The 19,442-nt window shown below is 43.2% G+C and overlaps 1 protein-coding gene across 1 annotated transcript in view; it reads left to right on the top strand.

Annotated features, from left to right (window-relative positions):
• CDH11 (cadherin 11) overlaps positions 1 to 19,442 on the top strand; it is an 81,369-nt gene that overhangs the window by 47,842 nt on the left and 14,085 nt on the right. The window contains exons 3-6 of the mRNA XM_030956050.1: positions 13,395 to 13,784; positions 15,776 to 16,070; positions 16,830 to 16,949; positions 17,346 to 17,513. Of these exons, the coding sequence (XP_030811910.1) occupies positions 13,563 to 13,784; positions 15,776 to 16,070; positions 16,830 to 16,949; positions 17,346 to 17,513 (805 nt within the window). The 5' untranslated portion in view covers positions 13,395 to 13,562. The remainder of the gene's footprint in view (positions 1 to 13,394; positions 13,785 to 15,775; positions 16,071 to 16,829; positions 16,950 to 17,345; positions 17,514 to 19,442) is intronic.

Raw genomic sequence — 19,442 nt, 5'->3', positions numbered from 1 at the left:
CTCACTTGCTGAAGCTTAAGCCAGAAGGGGTTCACAAAATTTGCATGAAGAGTTCAAAAAAAAAAAAATCATGTTAAGTTTTTTATAGCAATGTTTACCCTGTCAGCCATCCATTGGAACAAGAAATATGTCTGTCTGCTCAGAAAGATGTTCCCTGTTCTTGGATGAATCCCCAGATCCAGTTTCTCCAGCTGGTGCCTGTCTGGTGCTTTATTCCCTCTGACCACTGGATTTCCAGGAAGCTATTTCTTATTGTCCTTTTGCTCACCTTTGTGAGTTTTTAAGTTGAAAACACTGTCTTTGGGTCTTCAATGTGGTGAGAAAGTAGAGGTTTAGCTTGCAGACAAGCACTGGGTCACTGTCCTTGGGTGGGATATGGTAAAGATCCATAAAGAAATTCAGATACTGATCCACGTGGGTTATCCTTATGCAGTGTTATCTCACATACCAGAGAGATTTAAAGGAAAAGGAGGATGGTGTTTCAGCTTCACACATAAAGGAAAACATAGCCAAGGAATTAAAAGAAAAGCTTTAAATGGAAAGCTCCATGTTCTTTGCAATGTGAACAATACTAGCAAGCACCAGAATTTAAATTCCATGAAGTCTGAGGTACCAGACTAAGCCAGAGAACAAGGTGAGAGTTAGCTAAGCTTGTTCTGAAATCAGTGCTGCTTATCAGATGAATGCCAATCCCCACAAATAAAAGGGAATCCCTAGCAAAGGTAAAAGAATTTATTCTGGGGAAAAAAAAAGCACCTCAAAAACTCATGAGATGCTCGACATGCTACACCTATCAATTTTAGCCTGGCTTGGAGCCAAAGCCAAAGTACAGCTGGAACATGAAGTTACACATTTGGCAACTCTGTGGGGCTGTGAAAGCCTCGTTTGCCTCTGTCAGGGCAGATCAAATTCCCAGAGAGGGGAGGCATTGGAGCTGATGGATGGCCGCACACAGAACCTCCCCAACTGCAGCAGCCCAGTCTCCAAGGGCTCCAGCATGATGGATTAAGGGACTGCTCCATTTTGTGCCCTCCTCTGGATCATCAGTCCTGGGCTCTCCATCCCCTTCATCTTGTTCACCATCCACTTGCTTTAACACTGCAATTTGGCCTTCCAGTTCTCACCAGCCCTCTTGGGCTTAATACATAGAATTGAAAAGCTTTCTATTGACACAACTTCCATTTTCTTTCCCTCTGCACTCCCAGGACTGTCAGCAGTCATTTTAACTTGGTGCTTACTTCAGCTGGGAAGTTGACATTTCCTTTAAAAAAAGCTAAAAAGGTCCAAAGTTTTTAAGTATTCCATCCTTCTTCCAATAAATGTAGCAAGCACCAATGTTTCTAGAAAGATTATGTTTGGTGACAGACTCTCTCATCTCTCTTTAACCTAATAGTTCCTTTTCTGAAAAAAAAACCCCAACATAATTACTCCAAGAGCAATTTATTTAATTACTGTTATGGGAGACTTCAAAGGAAATTGGTTGGATTGAAATAGCGATATCACCCTGGCAACATTTTGGAAAGAACATTTTGGTAGAAATATGCTGAATGTAAGGGCATGTTTAATGTGGAGGAAAAAAATGCCTAATCCTGTCCTGGTGAATGGAACTTTCAGTATTTTTATGTGTATATTTGTACATGCATGGCATTTTTTAAATTATAGGGTTTTTTATTTATTTCACTTCTATAAATGTAAATTTTTCCCTTCTACTTGCCTCATTTTGAAGTAATTTCATCAAAAAATTAAACTGTTCTCGATCCAGCAGTCCTACCAAATGTAAGGTTTTCCTCTTTCTTTTTCCCAAATTCATTTTTAAGGGCACTTCAGGCATTTTCATTAATGAGAAAATTGTTATTGATGTGGAAGGTGAAGCTTCACCTGCCTGGACATAGGTTCATTCCCACTCCAGGAGTTTCATAACCTCCTGTTGGTCAAAGAAGACATTGCTGGTGCAGAAATGAGGTTGGTGTTCCAGGACCTGCAGATATCCCCCCCCAGACCTGGTTATTGCACTCTTAAGGCCAAGGCTTGCCCTTGGCACCAGAGTAAGTGTGGCAAAATTGTATTTATAGCCTCAAAACCCCTAATGCACTTCCAAAATACATCTAATGAAGTTGATTCATCGAGTCAGCTATGAATATCACTAAGCTAATTTTTTAAATGCCCATTTTTGGCCAATTTCCCACAACAAACTCTGTGAAATATCAGTTCAGGTATTTCAAATTTGCCTTTTCTGCATGGTAACAACACCACCAAACATCATTCCAGCTAAAGCAAGGCACTGCCTTAAATCTGTCGTTGCTACTGGTTCTGTCACAGGAACAGAAATGAAATGTCTTGCCACCATCATCTGTAATTATAGGTGAGAAATAGTGCCAAGCCAGGTCTGGGATGTGTTTGTGGTTCATGTGATCAGTTAGAAAGGTGTGATGAACAGGTTTAACTCAGAATGAGTTATGCTTATGAAAAATATCTGAATCATTTGCCCTTTTTTTTTAATGGATCAATTGAATGAAAACCAAATTTTAATTGCAAGCTGACACCAGTCTGTCTTTTTTTGTGCTATTATTGTATTTATTTGTATGCTTAGCATCTCATTGCATCATCCTAGCTCCTGTTGCTGGATTTTTGGGCTTGCAATAAAAAGTTGGGAACAGCCTGTGAACCCTAAAAATCCATATAATTCCTCTGATTTGTGCTCAGAGCAGATCAGGAAGCCAAAAGGAAGTTGTTTTAATGAAGATGGTGTTTTCTTTGTGTTTGTGTACTTGGGGTTTCTTAGGTTAAATGGAAATATTCTGTGGTGAATAATTACAGCAAGGCATCTCAGGAAAGAGTCATGCAAACATTGTTTTAATTATAATCTTGTGATTTAATAGGTTGCAAATAATAATAGAAATGTGGAGATTTGGTCCTTTCAGCTGTAGCCTCCCATTAAGTATTTAAACAGTGATGGTCTCCTTTATTAGTGCCACTGAGGCTGCTTTGGGAATGTGTTTGAATATTCTGAGGTTGTTATCTCATACTTTGGAGCCAAAATTGGTCTCCTCACAGACAATCTCTGCCTAGGCAAAAATTAATTATTGATTCAATTTTTCATTCAGAAGTCTCAAAGTGGCTTTTATGCTCTTTATGGAAGAAATCTGCACTAAACTGGAATAGTTAAGCAAGCTATCAAAAGAAGAGCCTTCCATGGGCATGGCTAAAGGATCTGAGCTCTTCCTTCCGCAGCTCCAAGAAAGCTGGGGACAGGAGAAGGCTTTTGGTTGCTAATTTAGCTCTCACCTTTCTCTTTTTAGCAAATGTATTTGTAAAGGGAATTCTCAGTAATTCCCTAACTTGTCGAGTTTTAGAAAGATAAATGTTCCAGGGCCTGTAATGTGAACCTCTTTAAGGAGGGGAAGTCTTTCATCAGGAACTTTCCTGCGTGAGGGAGACCAAACTGAAGGGGACAAGGGGATTGAGGAGTCTGGTAGGATTAAATTCAAAGGGGAAGAATGTTTTGTGGAGGAGCACACTGGCCACACAAAGACCACCCAGCATGCTTTAGTAGTCTGGCTTTTGGGCAGCGCTGCTGAAGCTGCCTCTGGAAATGAAGCTGTAAGTGCAGAACCACAGACTGAATTTAGATTTCTGCTCCTGAGGGGGCTGCCAGCCTTTCAGCAAGAGGCTATGGATCCGAGCAGAAATGGACTGCTGGCTGGAATTCTGTCTGCCTTGGTTTGGGAGCTCAATAGACCTGCCTGCAATCATTAGTTTTTGATAGGTTTTCACCCTTTAATCTTGACTTTCTGTCTCATTTCTGGCACAAACCAAAGAGATTATCAGTCACAGCACAAATGCTATTCAGATATACATACATATCAATTCTTAGGGGGAAAAATATTCAGGGTTGGCTTAGCATGTAAATACAGCATTAGTAGTTGCGTGTAAGTTGACTTTAGTTGTCATTTGTGTCCTCCTCAGGCTGTCATTGATAGCCACTTACCTAATAACAAAATGACTGAGACTAGCATGGGCTTGGCTGCAGCCTCGCTGGCCTTGGAGCATCCACAGAATTATGAGAATTCTAGTTTGTCTGAGAAGCACAAGAACACAATTACTATTTAAAATAAACTCTACCAAAAGCTTGGTCATTACTTGAAATGACTCTATCAATCACCATGTTCTTTAATAAGACTGCCTTTCTTATGCTGGTTGTGTTCCTGTAGAGTTTATGTTTAAAACCAGACAGCCTCTGTCACATTTATCTTAAGTGGATCTCCCCAGGGCAGCAAGTAAATGTAAAACTCTGTTTACAGCCATTTTTCATTTCCCAGGCCTTTTAATATCACTCTCTCAGGCTTATTTCTGTGTCATTCACTCCATAATGTACTAAGTTGTCTTCCTGCTTTCCCCTGCTTTATATGAGGTACAGCAAGAGGCAATCTCACCCTTCCCCAATGAGCACAAATTAAATCAGAGCTTGGGGAAAATGCCCTCCTTCCATGATGAATTCAGAGGTGGATGCTGACAGATAGCACATCACACTGTTCAGAGGGCTATTTCTCTTCCTCTTCCCTGCACAATGACTTCTGTTTTCAAAGAGCCATCATTTTCTGGCTTTGTCTATGGTTTTGTAATGCTGAGTCTCAATGCTGCTACAGGAAAATGTGGCTACATTTCAAAAACTCTTCTTTGGAGCAGGTGGGGATTATTGGCTTTAAACATCTCAGTAATCCAATACAGTGCTATAAAATATAATTTAAAAATGCAAAGGATTAAGATTTCCTTTCATAGGATTCTACAGAACTCAGAATAGGATTCTACAAAACTTGCTTAGCATTTTTGAAGTGACTTCTATTGTCAAGATGCAAATCACCAGTTCTGTAAAGATTTCACTTCTGTATTTAGTACATACAAATCTTGCCATGACCTAGAATTCCTCTGTGGTAGGATACCTCTAGAATCTTGGCTGTTTGCTCACCAAATACAATGCATAAAGTTATATATACACTTATCTCTGTAGAACTGCAGCCTCAAATTCTAATCCTTTACATTGCAGTGTAAAGCACTCCCATGCAAAACACAGAACTTGAACTGGGGGAGTGTGAGGTTCTCATTATTCAGTGCAATAACTAAGAATTTTTTTCCCCCAAGTATCTTTAAATAAGAAGAATTTCCTTTTCTGGACTAAATACTTTTGTCTCATAAGACTAATTATGTTTTGTGAATGGCACAGAAAACTTCATATTCGTTTGCATTCAGTTGAGGGGTTTTTGCTGTTCTCTCCAGTGAGGCCTGGAATGTGCTCCAGCAAGAGGGACCCAGCGCTGCAGAGGGGCTCACAGGGAGTAACTGCTGCTGGTCTGCTTTGGGATCACACGCTGGGAAAAATGAAATTTACCACCTACATATACAGCAGGAATGTATAGAGATCAGAGCTCTTGTCATCTAAACAAAACATTTTACATGAGACCAGGGCACATTGGCTTTTATTAAAAAATCCCAGAATGGTTTTGGCTGGAAGGGACCATAAAGCCCACCCAGTGCCCCCCCTGCCATGGCAGGGACACCTCCCACTGTCCCAGGCTGCTCCAGCCCCAGTGTCCAGCCTGGCCTTGGGCACTGCCAGGGATCCAGGGGCAGCCCCAGCTGCTCTGGGCACCAGTGCCAGGACCTGCCCACCCTCACAGGGAACTTTTTCGTAATATCTGCTCTAAATCTTCCCTCTATCAGTTGTCCTTCCTATCAGTCATTCCATGCTCCTGGTACCTGATTCCCAGCACACACAGATGTACATGACCAGACTCTGGGGCTGCTCACAGGCATGGAGTCAGTTTGATGCACAGGGAGTCCTTCAGTTTTTAATTCTCCTATTTCACACATGGTGAGTGAGGCCCAAGGCGCTGGCACTGAGAGAGGGAACTGTGCTGGTGCTGTGTCCCAGTGCTGCCCTGGGAGAAGGGGCTCATTTGAGGAACCAAAACTCCATTTCCCAGTGGGATGATTTCCTGGCTGGAAATACACAGGAAGCCCTAAACTGCTGGGGTACAGCTGAAGGCTGATGCTGTCTCATCTCCCAGTTCAGCTGTCCTTTTAAAGGAGGCCTTGCAAATTTTGACACAGCAGTGTTGCACCTCCCTAAATTCTGCTTAATGGTAAATTCAGCCTGCTTTCTAGTTGCAGTTCTAGTTTCTAGTTGCAGAAAAATGCAATAATCCTCATTTGAGTCTTGTCCAAACTTAGCACACCTGGAATTTAAAATTTCAGCTGTTTTCAGGACTAAAGGGTTTATTTGAAGAACTGGCTGTGCCATATGTGTCATGCAACTGAATGTGCTGCAAAGCAGATCTTGATATCATAACGTTATTTTGTGTAAATAAAATGAGGGCCCCTCTTTTGCACAAAGTTTGTCATGAAGTCCAAGCTTAAAACTATTCAAAGATTGGTCTGATAATGCAGAACAGTTTAAAATAAAAAATTAATGGAGAGAATTAAGTTAAATGTGCAAGGTACTGATTCCTGGTGGTTTTTCTTGCTTCACAAACAATAAGGAAGAGGCTATCAATTTACTTTATTATGTTATTTTCTTGAAATGACTCAAGGAAGAGAACAACATTTTGCCAAAGAGGAAAAAAAATGTTAAATGTGGGAGACTGGTTAGGGCTGAATAGCTTTCTGCAACAATAACTTTTTTCCTTCAAAAATCTTTTCTTATTAATATGCACCAAATTTCTTGAAAATTGGTAGGCATCAAGAGTTTGCATGGAGAAATCTGCAGGAGGATAAAGATCCGTGGCAGGCTGAGCTCCTCCCACACTCATTGATGCACAGGGGAATGAAACCCTTGTGCACAGAACTCTTCCACATCCCTCACCTCGTGTGTTTCGTTAAAACTCCCGAAGTTACCTTTGTGATATGCCCTAAAGATTAGGCAATGTGCCTCGACTGATTCTTGGATCTGGAGAGGCGCTCCCCACCTGCTCTCCACGGGAGCTGCTCCGTTCCCACAGCCCAGGGACGCTGCAGTGTCAGGGAAGGGACACCCTAGAGCACCGAGCTTAAACCGTGCAGGGGCAGCCCTGGGCTGCTCAGAACAGCCCCACTGCCAGAGGCAGGAGTCTGTCCAGCTTCTGGGGAGCTTTGCAGTGCCAGATCAAATGGGGACACGGCCCTGCCCAGCTGGGGACCTCACTTGGGCTGCAGGCCCCTCCCTGCCTCCCAGGGCTCCTCCAGCTGAGCCCCCCTCTACCTCTCTGCCCAAAACTCAGGCACTCTGAACTCCAGAACTAATATGATCCAATATTTATTCTGTCATTAAAAAGCTATTCATTTCCTTGTCTGATGATAAAATTATGGTAGAATAAATCCTTCATCTTTTCAGCTAACTCTAATTACAGCTAAAATCTCATTTAGGCTGGGAGTTTGCTATGTTTACTTGATATTTTGCAAAACATTTCAGAACATAATCATCCATTATTATATTGCAACACTGTGATCTTGGCTGCCTTCTGCCGAGTGTATTCCTGAGAACAATTGCTATTTTAATGCATCATCCAGAAGTTATGGCCCAGACAAATCAGAAAAAATTGTTTAGTCTATTATAATTTGGCATATGGTCATTTAATAGCATACAGGAAATCATCATGAACGCTGGGGATTATTGTTGCTATAAAAATAATGAAAGGAATTTAAAGTTGGCTAGACTTCACTTCCGCCACTGCTCTTGTCATTGAAATCATCTCTGCTGCCTCTTCATTTTTCACTGTTGGTATCTTGGAGCAGTCATTCAGATCTGTGTGAAGCTGTGTAGAGCACACTGACTTTGCAGAGTGGCTGCTTGCAATATGGTTTCCACGTGGACATGGATATATTATTTTTCAGGTGTTGTGTTCTTGATTGAATTCTCAAATGAACAGCATATTTCCATTAGGAATATTGATGGGTGTTATTTTCTAGCAGTCAAAGAACAGACTTTTCTTAAAATTGAAACTGGTGAGGTTTGCATTAACTACAAGCACACAGCACAGCCACGCTGTCTGTGCAGCTAGAAATGCCCAGCAGGCCTGTTCTCACAATTGTTTAGGGACACATTTTATTTCCATGCAGACATTTTGGTATACACCTCCCCATGCAGGTTGTTTTTTAAAGTGTGGACTAGACTTTTAAAATATTTCTCTGTCCTGCGTGCATCCAATGATATTCAGGGATTTCACTGCACTCGTGTGCATTGCTAATGAGATCAGGCCTTGTGTGGTGGCTGACTAACTCCTATTCACCCTTTACCCCTGATGACGCTGTTATTCAATACCAAAATTGCCAACATTCATCTGTATACAGTTCAAAGGTATTAATGGAATTCCTGCTTTTGAGTACAAGTCCCTCTTGGTTCAGCCAGAGCAGTTGGAGACTTCCTCGCCAGGGGCAGCTCCTGGCTCTGCTCAGGCCAGGGGCAGCCCCAGGAGTGGCTGGAGCTGGGCCAGGGCAGGCTCAGGCTGCAGAGCAGGGCAAGGTTCTGCTTCCCCCAGAGGGTGCTGGCACTGCCCAGGCTGCCCAGGGAATGGGCACAGCCCCGAGGCTGCCGGAGCTCCAGGAGCCTTTGGGCACCAGGGATGGACAGGGGGGATTGTTGGGGGTCTGGGCAGGGCCAGGGGCTGCATCCATCATCCTGGGGGGATTGTTGGGGGTCTGGGCAGGGCCAGGGGCTGGATCCATCATCCTGGGGGGATTGTTGGGGGTCTGGGCAGGGCCAGGGGCTGGATCCATCATCCTGGGGGGATTGTTGGGGGTCTGGGCAGGGCCAGGGGCTGCATCCATCATCCTGGGGGGATTGCTGGGGGTCTGGGCAGGGCCAGGGGCTGGACTGGATGATCCCTGTGGGTCCCATCCCACTCAGGATATTGTATGTTTCCATGAAACTTGGGATCCACTATGCTGAAGGAAGTGGGAAACAGGTTTTCTTACAGATTTGTTAGGAAAATCTGGGATTTCAAAATGATACCTTGCACAATTCTAAATAATAATGTAAAAAAAAATCAGGACATTTGTCAATTAACCTGAGCCAGCAATTGAGCACCACACAGGCACTGCTCACTCCCTGCTACTCGCCAGGGATGGGGCAGGGATTTGGGAGAGTAAAAGTGAGAACACTCATGGGTTGAGATAAAGACACTTTAATAGGACAGAAAAGGAAGGAAATAGTGATAACAGCAAGGAAAGAATTTGAATATACAAAACAAGTGATGGACACTACAGTTGCTCACCACTCACAGACTTCTGCCCAGCCAGCTCCTGAGAGACACCTGGCCAGCTCCCCCCAGTTTATGTGCTGAGCACAGTGGAATGGTCTGGAATATCCCTCTGGCCAGGCTGGGTCAGTTATCCCAGCTGTGTCCACTCCCTGCTCTTGGTGCCTCCCATGCAGCCTGCTGAAAGCTGAAAAGTCCTTGACTCAGAGTAGAGCACTGCTCAGCACCAACTCCAACTTCAGTGTGTTATCAGCGTCATTCTCCTCCTAAATCCAAAGCACACCACTGCAGCAGCTTCCAGGAGGAAGGTTAACTCTATCCCAGAGTTGCAGTTTGGTCAGCTGCCCACTGAGACTGGCTTTGCTGCAGTTGAGGATTATAACCTATGGGCAGAGATACCCAAAGGTCTCAAAGATTGTGACTTTTAAAAAAGGCTGCAACCTTTCATGGCAAATCAGTCTGACAAATCTGTGCAGTGCCTGAATCCAAGTGCTGCACACAGAATTTTCAGGTGCTCACTGGAGCAGCAGCCCAGCAGCTGCAACAATTGCCATCCTCACATTTGTATTACAATGTCTCAGTCTTATGAGGTATTTTTACCCCAAGAGAAAAAGGAATTGCTTTATAAATTGTTTAGCTGTTTTTCCATGTTTTCTGCTCAAAGTAGAAGGAAACTGTAGGCTTTCAGCAGCTGAATTAATGTTGAAATGTTTGAAATGTTTTAAGTAGATTGCTTGGAAAATAAAGGAAGGAAAAAAGAGATTTGGACTTGTTTTTTTTTTTTTTTTGGTAAAAGCTACTGCTTTATTTATTAATGAAGTTTATTTTAGCTTTAACTTAAGAACATATTGTGCACCTAATATTTTAGAATAGAAGTAGTTTATGAAAATCCAGACTGTAGCTGGTTTGAATTGAAGTAATTTCACAGCCTTCAGTGGGAGCCTGTTGATTTACGCTATTTTAGGTTTTCTGGGGATAGGAGTCAGAGGTTTTACTGCTGGAGTGAACACGATGTGAGTGAGCAGAGCGTGAACTCCAGGAGGGGACATGGGGGATAAGGAGGCCAGGGACACGTTCTTACAGCTCCAGCTTTCCTGGCAGCCTTACCTGGGGGTCACTGCCTGCAGAGGCAGCTTGGAACTGCTGCCAGCACAGAGCCCTTTGCTTTTATAACCCAAAGCAGAAGCAATTGCTCCAAACAGCCCAAGGGACTTATTTTTAGCCTCAGAGGAACCTGGCTCAGCCAGAACTCCCTGCCCTGGGCTGGGCCCAGCGTGGGCAGCAGGGGAGGGGATCCTGCCCCTCTGCCCCTCAGGTGAGACCCCAGCTGCAGAGCTGCCCCAGCCCTGGGCCCAGCACAGCCAGGACCTGGAGCTGCTGCAGAGAGCCCAGAGGAGGCACCAGGATGAGCAGAGGGATGGAGCAGCTCTGCTGGGAGGAAAGGCTGGCACAGCTGGCATTGTTCACCTGCACAGGAGAAGCTTTGGGTGAGCTCAGGGTGGCCTTGCAGGGCCTGAAGGAGCTGCAGGAAAGATGGCGAGAGACAATTGACAAGGGCTGGAGGGACAGGACCCAGGGAATGGCTCCCAGTGCCAGAGGGCAGGGCTGGATGGGATCTTGGGAATGAGGAATTGTTCCCTGGCAGGGTGGGCAGGCCCTGGCACAGGGTGCCCAGAGCAGCTGGGGCTGCCCCTGGATCCCTGGCACTGCCCAAGGCCAGGATGGACACTGGGGCTGGAGCAGCCTGGGACAGTGGAAGGTGTCCCTGCCATGGCAGGGGTGGCACTGGGTGGGATTTAAGGTCCCTTCCAGCCCAAACCGTGCTGGGCTTCTGGGATTCTCTGAAGTGGTGGATGAGAGAGAATAGTTTTCTTTAGCTTGAAGACATGGAGCCTTATTGCTTCATCTCTGTATATGTAGAGGATAAAACAAAAGATAACAAAGATTTTTTGCTTTAAATTCTTGTTAGTAAATAAGCATGGATCTGTGATTAACATTTTTTTTCCAGCACTTCACACTTGAATAGCTGATAATAAGCAGTGTGTGTATCAGCTTGGCTCTGCCATTCTGGTTAAGCAGCTTTAAAAAGTGTTTACTGGTTTACATAACAGCATTGAGGAGTTGGGGAAGAGTGGGGGATTTGTTTATTTATCTCTGTAGCTGACATCATTCTGTGATGCTAGTGATGAATGACTCTCACTGATTTTAATTTGCAAATGCACCCCAAGTCTATTAACATAAGAAGTTTATTTACAGCTTTTAGGTTGGGTTTTTGGTTGGTTTTTTTTTTTACAGCAGGTTTAGAAATGCCCAGCTGTCCAGGAATATCTTCCTGTTCCATGTTTGAAGTATGTAAGTTCTTTATAACATTCCAGGAACCCAATCCCATCTAACTACTGCACATGAGTGATCCCCTATAGCACAAATCCCATCCTTTTCTATCCCTATGCAAAGCTGGGTGCAAAACAAGCATCCAAATTAGGTGAAATCTCAGTTTTCACACCTGAGAAAGCTCAGTTTTCACACCTGAGATTTAAGCTTTTCATTGTTTTTACCCTTTAGCAAGATGGAGACATGAAATGGAGACATGAAACCACAGACCTAATGCTCCACACCACACACATACATTGTGTCAAAATAGAAGCATTTTCCTGAGCAAAATCATAGGGATTGTTTTCCTTTGTATGTCTTCCATGCTTGTGTGAGTAATCTGTAATGTGTCATCATGTAACAATAGGAAAATGCCAAATGGATACACCAAATCTATTTAATAAATATGCTTGGGAAAGCCAGACTGTATTTGCATCTATGTGTGAGAATGTCATTTCATTCATTATGCTGGAGTACTTTGGTGCTGTAATTTCAGTTTTCAGTAAAATAAAATTGAAAGCTGATCTTCTTTGAGGAAATAAACCAATATATTTCATTCCTTATTCATGAACCCCTGTCAGCCAATGTATTTTTATGTAACTGTAAAAGGAATGTGGAAGGAGAACATGACTGCTTAGGATGTGAGAAAGACAACCCCCAATGAGTGGGTTTGGGACTAGTGAGATGTTCGTCTGTGGCTGGAGTTACAGAATGGGCTTAGCTTCAAGCTTTTGCCTATATTCACATTTTCTCTGCTGAAAATACCATTAAGATCTCCTTACTTCACATTTAAAAATCATTCGGTTTTACAGTTGATGGTGGTACATATTTATATATTTGCCTGAACAAATATAATGTCAAGATTTTTATCAGTATCTTGCAGAAGAGTAAAGTGAATCACACCAAAAACTAAACCAAACATTTTAGGGACCTTGTAAAATTTCTTGCTGTGTAAAGATTTAAGGAGAATATGTTGGAAACCCCAGGGATAAGTGGAAGTGGCCTTTGTGATGGATTGAGGGCTGCTTAGTTCAGATTTCATTGTATAATGCAATTTCTCCCTCAAATATTAAATCTGACCTAGTGTTTTAAGAAGTATTAGAAAGTAAGAGATCAATGTAATCCTAGTAATTTGACACCCAGGGAAAGTAGAAATAAATTGTTAAATCAATCGTTATCAAAAATATCTGAATGCATCACACTGGCAATCAGTGCTGATGGTGCCTTGATCCTCAGAGGTGCTTCCAGGGTCTAAATCCAAACTGGAGCTCCTTGGAGGTCTGACAGCCCCTGCTCCTGCCCAGAAAAAACCAGGGATGGTTACGTTCAGCATAAGGATGTGTTGATCATGCAAGGGCTGGTGGAGAAATATTGCATTCCTGATAAGTCTTGGGATCTCCCTTGTATCTGACCTCTGCCTTAGCAGCTTATATCAAAGGCTTATATCTAAGCTTCAAAAAGGGATTAGGTCTAAATTAGGTATTTCTACAGTTACCTTGCATCATGGGCTAAATCTATTTGAAAAGATCATGAGAAAATATGATTCCCTATCTATCTTTCAACTTCCAGCCACTGAATGGCCAAACAAGCCAGCCAGGAGATTCTGCAAGGTGGCAGCTGCATGTAGCAAAACATCAAATCTGCTCATTACTCAGGATTTCATCAGCATTGATGTATTTATTTTAATCTTCTTATCTTGATATTTACCAAGGAAGTCCTAGTTTTGTTTTGCTAAATAAAAACCCTACTAGATCCTCAAAGAATTGACGATTTTTCCTTTGTCCCTTCTTCCAGGAACTGAGCTGGGAAGCTGCAGAGCATTAAGGTGATGTGTTTAATGCGTGGTGGCATCCTATGTGCACAAGGATTGGTCTGAAACTCCTCAGTGGCCCCAGACTTCCTGACTTGCAAGGTGGAAGGGGTGGAATCTCGGATACTCCTGTGCCTACACAGTAACCAAAAATGAAGGAGGAGCGCTGTTTGCAGGCCGCTCTGCTGTGCCTGGGGGTGCTGTGCTGCAGCCAGGGGCTGGAGCGCCCCGGCCGCGCCCGGCCCTCGCTGCACGGGCACCGCGACCGGGGCAAGGAGGGACAAGTCCTGCACCGCTCCAAGAGAGGCTGGGTGTGGAACCAGTTCTTTGTCATAGAGGAGTACACGGGACCAGATCCCGTGCTCGTAGGAAGGGTAAGAAACAATTCCTTTTTCAGCCTTGTATTGATTAATATTCTTCATTGATTAATATTCTTCATTTTGATTATTTTTGAGGTTGATTAATATTGGTTAATATTCTTCATTTTTACTATTTGATTAATATTGATTGATTAATATTCTTCATTTTTATTATTTTTGAGGTGGTTTGGGGGGGTTTTTTGGTGGGTTTTTTTGGTTTTTTTTTGGTTTTTTGGTTGTTTTTTTTTTCTGTTGCCTTTGTGCTGTATAAGCTGCTTCTTCATTTTCTGGTAGATAAGTTTAGATGCCAGGCAAAATACTACCTAGGTCAATACAAGTATTTCCATTGACCTCAGCAGTCCTTGAATGAAGGTATGCATGCTGTTACTCAGCAAAACAGCAAGAACCACGCCAACAACTTGAGCAAAAATATGTCTCAAGAATATCATTCTCAGGTCTTTAAAAACAGCAATTAAAACTTGAATGTCTAACCCAGCAGCTCAGTAAAATAGGTATCTTTTTATCCTCTCATTTTCAAATTATCAGTAAAATTAAATATATAGAGGACCATGTATAGAGGAAGGTAAATATCTGTGTGCACGTGTATATGTACACACATCCTGGACTGGTTTTTTATTCTGCTACTGTCTAACACTGGTAAAATATAAACAGGTAAATAAACCAGTGTATTTGCCAGTTTCTAAATGAGGAGCAGAATGGTGTTGATTTAACCACAGCACAAAAGGAGTGGAGAAACAGGATCAATATCAGCAAACACCATGCTGGGTATTCTGGTTTAAAATGGTGCAATTTGTAGCTGTCAATATAAAATTAATAAATCTGTAATTTGGCTCAATGTTTCCCTCATTCATCAAACTGAAATGTGCACTGGTTTTGGAATTAAGAATGTTTAGTAAGCATTTGTTGTCTCTTTTATATTAGAGAGGGCATAATTAAAAACTAGTTGGCAATCACAGAATCACACAGAATCCCAGAATCACTGACATTGGACAAGCCCTCCCAGCCCATGGAGTCCCAGCTGTGCCCGATGCCCACCCTGTCCCCAGAGCCCTGAGTGCCACCTGCAGCCCTTCCTGGGACACCTCCAGGGATGGGCACTGCAAACCCCCCTGGGCAGCCCCTGCCGAGGCCTGAGCCCCCTTTCCATGGGGAAATTCCTGCTGTGCCCACCCAGACCCTGCCCTGGCCCAGCCTGAGGCCGTTCCCTCTGCTCCTGTCCCTGTTCCCTGGAGCACAGGCCGACCCCCAGGCTGTCCCCTCCTGGCAGGAGCTGTGCAGAGCCACAAGGGCCCCCTGAGCGTCCTTTGCTCCAGGCTGAGCCCCTTCCCAGCTCCCTCAGCCCCTCCTGGGGCTCCAGTCCCTTCCCCAGCTCTGTTCCCTTCCCTGGACACCCCCAGCCCCTCCATGTCCTTCCTGAATGGAGAGGCCCAGAACTGGACACAGCCCTGAGCGTGGCCTCAGCAGTGTCCCCAGTACAAGGGACAGTCGCTGCCCTGGTTCTGCTGGCCACATGGTACTTGCTACAAGCCAGGGTGCCCTTGGCCTTCTTGCACACCTGGGCACAGCTGGTCTCATTCATTTATCACTTAACTCATCCCATTTGTTATTTAACAGCATTTTACATGCAACGCAGTAGAACACGGTTCACTGAAGTGTAAAAAAGCTTTGTAAAAATTACTCCTTCAACCAACTTCATGCAAATAAAGAACCTGCTATAAGCATCTTTTTGTGTATTTTCTTCCTTAAATCTGAAATTTTGAGTTTAGCAGAGCCCTGCATGTGGCAGGAGGCATGTCTGGGCTGGCACTGTCCTGGATGCGGGGTACCCGTGGTCACAGCATGTCCCTGAGTGTGGATTATTGCCTGATGGAAGCCACAATTGTTGAAAACTGTGAAATGAAAGCAATTCTGCATTTCTTTGTTTTATAAGCACATCCAGGAAATGTGTGCCCCCTTGTTAAGGTATGTCTGTTTCTCCTTTGTAGCTTCATTCAGATATTGATTCTGGAGATGGAAACATTAAATACATTCTCTCAGGTGAAGGAGCAGGAATCATTTTTGTTATTGACGACAAATCAGGGAACATCCATGCAACCAAGACACTGGATCGGGAGGAGAGAGCTCAGTACACCCTGACAGCTCAGGCTGTGGACAGGAACACAAACAGACCTTTGGAACCCCCTTCTGAATTCATTGTCAAAGTTCAAGACATAAATGACAACCCGCCCGAGTTTCTCCATGAAAACTACCATGCCAATGTGCCCGAGAGATCAAATGTAGGTGAGTACTCAGAAGGGCACTGCCTTTGTGGAAGGTGCTGCACTGTCAGGATATCTTGGCTTTATTTCATTCTTACTGTCAAGGATTCAGGGAAGTAAAATTTACTTTTGTGTTCAGCCAGTGATTCACTTGATGTATTTAATCTGCTGCCCAAATCAAACCCTGCACAGCTCCTAACTGGGAGATGGTCCTAGAATGGAACTATTGTTCCTCCTAGGAAGGAGCAGAAGAATCCCCTGGAATTTATGGAGTGTGAATCCTCTGGGGTAAACACAAAGATCATTCTTTTGGTAGAGCTGTGTAATAAAGCTGGGAAGTTACTGCCTCACCAACTATTCCATTTTCATCTCCTGTTTGAGCTTGTGTCTGTCTCAGAGATTTCTACAGGAATGATTTTTCTGAAATTTACTGAGAAAAATGTAAAGGAAAACTCTATTGTTTGGCTGTCTAACGACAAAAGCAATATAAGGCTTAAACTACTGAGGGGAAAAACCATAACGGTGCAGGGTGACTGCTGACTTTTATATCTTCCCTGGTTAGAACATTAATCCACATCACAGCTGGTGACAGATCTTTTTGGATCATACAAGTATATTTTGTCATATAGAAATTGTAAAGTAATTTTGATTTTCATTTACCAAACATGGAAATAAAAAATTTTAGGAACAGCTCTGCTGTGTGACTGAAAGCATCTCTGCATGGTCCTTCCAGACGTGTTGACCTCTGACTCTCCCTCCTGTGTTTGCTCTCCATTTTTAGGTACATCAGTTATTCAGGTAACAGCTTCAGATGCTGATGACCCTACCTATGGGAACAGTGCCAAACTGGTTTACAGTATCCTTGAAGGTCAGCCCTACTTCTCAGTGGAGGCTCAAACAGGTATTGTCAAGCAGTTTATTTGAGTGGCACCTCGTGACCATAGTGCATCAGAGTGAACTGAATATCCTGGCTGGGCGCAGCTGCTGCTGTGTCTGAGCACATCTTCCCCCTCTGCTGCAGGTTGGTCTCCTGCATTTGCTGGAGCTCCTGCACCAGAAAGCTGATGCTGTTTCTGGGTGTTCTGTATGCTGTATGATTGAAAGGCTGTTTCTGTGCTCAGCTGTAATTCTGCAGGCCTGTCCTCTGTGTGGAATATTAGGGCTGCTTTCCTCACAGCAATGCTCAGGGAAAGCAGAACCTCCACCATCACTGCAAATATTGCTGTGTTTAATGCACTCCAAATGCAGCAGCCAGGTTTTCATTAAATCTGTTTGCCACCTTCCTTCATGCCTGCAGGAATCATCCGAACTGCCCTTCCCAACATGGACAGAGAAGCCAAGGAGGAGTACCACGTGGTGATACAGGCCAAGGACATGGGAGGACACATGGGAGGCCTCTCAGGGACAACCAAAGTGACAATTACGCTTACAGATGTCAATGACAACCCACCAAAGTTCCCACAGAGTGAGTACCAACACAATCCTCCCATCTCCTACCAGGACCCATGTTTGTGAAGTATCAGACACACCCTAGGCTTGAAGAGGCAATTGCTGATGGATTATTGCACCACACGTGAATAAAGAAATTGTGGCTGGTAAAATATGGAACTTTAGTGTCTGGAATATTTGCTTTGTGTTGCAAAGTGAGACATTTTTAGGGCCAGCATTGAATTGCAAAGATTCCTGACCCTACACTTCATTTTTGAAGCTACTGGCCCATGCTGTATAAGTTATATGAGCAGAGAGACCTATGTTTATATTCTTCAAGACTCATAGTTACCATGACAAAACAAACTAAATTTTGCACAATTACATTTTAAAATTGTTGAAGTGTATTAATGGAGGTCAAATACAGCAATTTTTTTATACCTGAGCAATTTACTTTTCACATATAAAATTAATCAGGGCTGACATTACCAGACTCAGCCTTCACAGCTGGGTGGAAGTACATTAACGGGCCCACACATCTGTTCTGCAGCTCATCTCTGTGTGGGTTTGGGGTTTTTTGAGTGCAGTGCAGACTCACTCAAAGCTGTCTCAGCCCACTGTGTTTCTCCTTTGAGCAGCATTTTCTGACCCTGATGTGTCCTGTCCGTGGCCATCCCTCTAACAGCTCTAACAGCTCTTCTTCCAGTGCTGCAGCTCCCTGACTTCTCATGCAAGAGCTGAAAGCACAAATCTGTGTCAGCATTATTTACCCTTCAAAAAGAAAAGGATTAGATAATAAAAAATCAGGTTTTATGTACCTTGCAAACAAGCCTTTTCCCTCCACATCATAACCTGGGACACCAGGATACAATATTTTGTTAACTCCATCAAATTATGGATTTTTTTCTATGAATTCAAGCCCCTTCACTGAGTGTTTTGCAAGAACATGTTAAATTATCAGAAACACCCAAAAGCAGTTCCTCTACTTAATCATTCATCCCCAGGTTAAATCTGGTTTGGGAATGTTTTGTAACTCAGAACCAGGGTTTAGCTGTCTGTATAAACAGCCAAATGACTGATATTTTTGTTCTTATTTTCCTTTTTTCTGTTTTTTTGGTTTGGTGTTTTTTTTTTTTTTTTTTTTTTTTTTGTTTTAATGTTCATTGCTCAAGCTGTTAATGAGTTATATGCTTAAATTTTGGGTTCTTTGTGACTGAAGTTAATGACCTATTTCAATGACATGTGGCAATTGTTTTTATGGGTAATGAGCCAAGTCCCTGCCTGGTATAAGTCTCCTAATGTTCCTAGGGTGCCCATGGAGTAAAGAAGAGCAATTACAAAGGGGAATAAATTAGATTATTTTATTTTATCGTCTCCCATTTTTTTCCTCCCCAATTTATTACTGAGATGATGTGGCAGAAAATGCTGACATAGATTTATCTATTTAGGATCAGGTTGTGTTCTCTGAACTCTGGAAGTGGATGGAAAGTTCTGGAATCAGTAGTGCCTAAAGGACAACTATTGGAGAGATATTTATCCAGGAACAGTGTTGCTCTTCTCTGGTGTCCCTGAATACCCAGGGAAACACCTGTGGGATGTTTGGGGATGGTTTTCCTGTTGGAGCTTGTCATGGGAAACCCATTTTTTGTTTGGCATGAAATCACATACAAATTGGTGCATACTCTCTGTGGTGTGAAATTTTAATAATCATTGTTGCTCTACATTCGCACTCCAAATTCAAGCCACAGAAAGCAGCAGATTTATACTTTAGGCGGCACAGCAGACAGGATTTAACCAGTTCACTGTATCTAATTTATGGCTCTTGAATGAATGGGCAGAAATGAGAAACAGAGATGAAGGTTTTACCATGAGTCATGTGAGAGAGTTTTCCTTCCATTTTTGTTATAACATCTCTGCTATCGATGGTAACCTCAATGCCACAACAATTGCTGCATTCTGGGCGCTT

Source organism: Camarhynchus parvulus, chromosome 11 (genome assembly GCF_901933205.1).
Source record: "Camarhynchus parvulus chromosome 11, STF_HiC, whole genome shotgun sequence".
Taxonomy (NCBI): domain Eukaryota; kingdom Metazoa; phylum Chordata; class Aves; order Passeriformes; family Thraupidae; genus Camarhynchus; species Camarhynchus parvulus.
The sequence above is the reverse complement of the archived record's forward strand: the minus strand, read 5'-3'. Positions and strand labels throughout refer to the sequence as shown.